The following is a 3717-nucleotide window of genomic DNA, read 5'->3' on the forward strand; positions in this document are numbered from 1 at the left end:
TTTAAAATTAAATTATTGTTAATATAAAAATGTGGCCTTTTTAAAAAGACCAATAAAGAAATAATGTAACATAATTGGAACAATGGAGTACTATTTAGGGGGAGGGGGGAAACTTATAGTAGTATAATTTTACTATTGAAAGCAAGACAAAAAGAAAGAGCAAAAGGCGATTCTTTTCCCCCCCCGAACTAGAATCACATTTGTCACAAGAATACTCAAAAGTCAAAGATGATTCTTAAGTGACGATCTGAAGGCACACCTTTACAACACCATTCTGAGAGATCACACGTTTAGCATTAAGGCTAAAATAAAAGGATGTCCAACCAAACTCACAATTGAGCACAAATCAATTAAGAGAGAGTAAACGCATAATTGTTTATGGCTTACTCACATGCAACAGAAACTTCCTGCTTTACACATATGGGTTTCAACACTGATGGCACACTTCAAACACCTGCTATATGGTGTTCACTCTTCATTAGTGACCAGGACCCAGAAGAGATAGAAGAAAGGTCCGATAATCACCAGAAGTCTCCGAATGAACTGCCTCATTCAGAGATTTCTTATGCTTTTTCTGGTACTCTGCTTTTATATACTGCATATCGATCTCAGTTCGTGTGACTACTATCCGAATGAGAGTCGTATCATTCGTCCCCAAGCCCTTCATTGCCTTGTGCAACTCCTGCATCCATCAAACATATGTAAGGTGCAGATAAACAGCAGAAGAGAATGGTTAAGTAGTTGCTTCATGTTTAGCTAAAAACTCAGAAAAGGAGAGGGATATTTGTAAGTTAATATCCTTGTTCTCCTGTTTTCATGAGGTAAGCTTACAGAAGTCAGAAGATACAAAATCTTTTGCTTCAAGTCCGAGTAAAGGAAGGTAAAGAAAAATAACAGAAGTAAACGACATCCACAATTCCAAGTATTAAAAAATAATGAAAAGGGAGCAATATCATTTGAGGAAAAAGAAAGAGCTAACCAGAAGCACGAGTTCAAAATTTTCCATGTTATAGGCAGAATGGTAATTGTGTTCATAACTTGATAAGAATTTTTTGAAACTGGTAACTTCATAAGATTTAAATAAATGTAACCTATACCTTCGCAAAGTATTTTGCTGGATTCTCAGCACACTGCAAAATAGTCAAGAGGGCAAACTCAAAGTGTCCAGAGGTTTCGTTTTTTACAGCCTGTAGCAGTTGCGGTCCATTGGTCAGCAAAAATTGGAAATCCGAATAGGTTTTTGAAATAAGTCAGCTTACCTTTTTCAATTCCCTGCCATACATGCTGTGATAAGCAGCACTAACAGCAGCCAAGTGTGCCCTGCTTCGTTCAGAGAAAATTCGTATAAAAGTCTTCTCATCAGTTCCCAATTTCTTCTCCCCAGCTTTGAAAAGAGCTTTAGCATCATAATCCACAGTAGCTCTGTCAACTTCTGGGCCTTCATAGCGCATCGTGCTTACAAATGCTAGAAGCAACTGTAGTGATTAAGAGAAGATAATACATCAATATCTTCTTTCATAAGAAGCAATAAATGCAATTACTTGTTTAAATTGTATAGATAATACAAGGTAGACTCCAATTTGCATCAGGAAAGTAAGACTCCACAAGAATAACTAATGAATTGGAATCAGATACAATACTAGGATAAGGTCATGACCAGATAATGCACCTCAATTCCAATTAATAAAGACAAAGGTGCCCGGTGCCCCAGCCAAAAATGGTAAATGATATAAATACAAGAGTTATTTCACAGCTCCTCATTTTCCCCTCATCTTTCCCAAAGACTATAACTGCATAAAATCAAAGTTCAACAATCTACTACTACTCATTTACTTCAAAGTTATTTCTAGGCATGGTTATCCTCTTTTAAGTAATCCAAATAGCTTTATGATCATCATTTAACAGGGAAAACGTAGAGAGCGACTACCTTTTATGATCACCAGATGCGTGAAGTTCAATATCATGCTCAAGGTAGATACCATTCATGGAATGATAAAGTTGTTTGAAATGTAGTATTTGAGAAGGAGTCCGTGAGCATATCACTTCTGTGGCAGCTCTGAGATCAATAGTGTCACCACTCAAAGCCCGCCTCACTAGGATAGCATCCCTTCCAGCTGGATCATGCATCCAAAGCAAGACTGCTTTCTGGAAACATTCAAAATGATAAAGGAGATGAAGAAACAGAAGCTTGAAAGAGAAAAGGCTAAAGGAGGGATCACAAATTTTGCCAAATGCAGTTTCATTTGTTTTTGATGTTCCTGCTGCCCTAACATTTTAAATCTTTTCTTTGAATGCAATAAGTTTCAGCCCTCTACAATTATTGCTTAATAACAATAGTGACAAGTTATAGAGTTATCAAAGATTATCCCAGAATTTCTACCCGCCATCAATACCTCAAGATTACCGCTAAGCTCTTTGGCCAAGCGTTTGGTTAGCTCTTCAGAATACATAGCTCTGTATTCTTGTTGAATAAGAGCACGCTGAGTTGCATCACGATGGGCAAGGATGTTAATGAGTGCTTTTTTATCACATCCAAATCCTGCATTGCACAAGCCAAGTAATTCACTCAAAGGCAAGCAGAATAGCAACACACGATAACTTAATGAATGGTACCACTTTTTAAGTCACCTTCTTGATTTTAAAGTACTATATGCACTCATAAGAAATTACTCAATCCTGGAAACTAAGCCAAAATTGGATGATCACATTTATCTGTTCCTGATAGCAGCACACTGCAATTTCAAAACTAGGATGTGCTAAATTTCGAAAATTCTCTCAACCTATGCATTTCCTCTTTGTTTAGCTAGGGTTACTTGTACAATTCTAGAAAGCATTTAGGAAAATCTACACAGATAATAATACCTGAATCACACCTAATAGTAGTATCATCATAATAACAACTATCTTTCTCTCTTCTTAAACAATTTTAGCTTTTTTTTTTTTAAATGTTAAAAGCAAGCTGGCTCTTCTGATTTTTCTTTTTTGTCATGATTGAAGCTTAATTCATGAGAGCAGTAACTCATCCTCAACAAAAATTCAATATTTTAGAAAGAAAAAGACATGGAAGCCACAAAGGACGATGAATTAAAGTACAGAAGACAAATCAAACCAAAGAGAACACTCCAAACCCTATACAAAGAAGAACAAGAAATGATCTAAAGTTAAAGGAGGGGAAAACATGAATTATTGCTGAGGAATAATTTTACCCTTGAAAGCTTTGTAAAGTTGCATGGCGTCATCGCGAGGCGAAGATAAAACTGGAGGAACAATCAGGGTAGCCATTTCTCTCTTCTCTGCTTTCTTTTCCCCTTTCTCTCTCCCTGTTGAATAAATAATAATAAAATAAAATAAAACACACGCCCTTGTCAGTTGGTCAACAACCAGTCTACTGCAAGTCTACCTTACAACAAGCCTTTTCGTATATGTAACGTCTTTCAATCGAGGCTTTGTTTGACATACAGAAATCGAAAATTTTGGTATTTTGTATTCGATATTTTGGTATTTGGTTTAAGTTTAAAATAAAATTAGTATTAGGTATGGTATTTGATATTTCAAAATAAAATATCAAAATACGAATACTATATCGAAATATATATTATATTACACAATACATATATTATTAGTTATAACATAAATATAAGAAATCTAAAATTTTATTTTCCTTTATTCTCTAATTCATCAATTAACTCTAAGCAAGTAACAGAACATTTCTAATGA

At 35.2% G+C, this 3717-nt stretch overlaps 1 protein-coding gene across 1 annotated transcript; it reads right to left on the reverse strand.

Moving 5' to 3' along the window:
* Positions 1 to 3361, reverse strand: LOC107825859 (annexin D5). The gene is made up of 6 exons (XM_075232600.1): positions 3207 to 3361; positions 2394 to 2539; positions 1929 to 2145; positions 1260 to 1477; positions 1098 to 1187; positions 1 to 682 (listed from the first exon to the last, which is right to left on the reverse strand). Exons 1-6 carry the CDS (start codon positions 3280 to 3282, stop codon positions 479 to 481), a joined length of 951 nt encoding a protein of 316 aa, XP_075088701.1. The 5' UTR covers positions 3283 to 3361; the 3' UTR covers positions 1 to 478.
* Positions 3362 to 3717: the final 356 nt, after the last annotated feature.

Source organism: Nicotiana tabacum, chromosome 16, assembly GCF_000715075.1.
Source record: "Nicotiana tabacum cultivar K326 chromosome 16, ASM71507v2, whole genome shotgun sequence".
In the NCBI taxonomy this organism is placed as follows: domain Eukaryota; kingdom Viridiplantae; phylum Streptophyta; class Magnoliopsida; order Solanales; family Solanaceae; genus Nicotiana; species Nicotiana tabacum.

Coding starts and splice junctions, on each gene's coding strand:
- LOC107825859 (XM_075232600.1), bottom strand. CDS start 3,282: ATGGCTACCCTGATTGTTCCTCCAGTTTTATCTTCGCCTCGCGATGAC. Junction 2,146..2,393: donor AGCTTAGCGGTAATCTTGAG/GTATTGATGGCG, acceptor GAATGTTTCCAG/AAAGCAGTCTTGCTTTGGAT. Junction 1,188..1,259: donor ATGGCAGGGAATTGAAAAAG/GTAAGCTGACTT, acceptor CAACTGCTACAG/GCTGTAAAAAACGAAACCTC.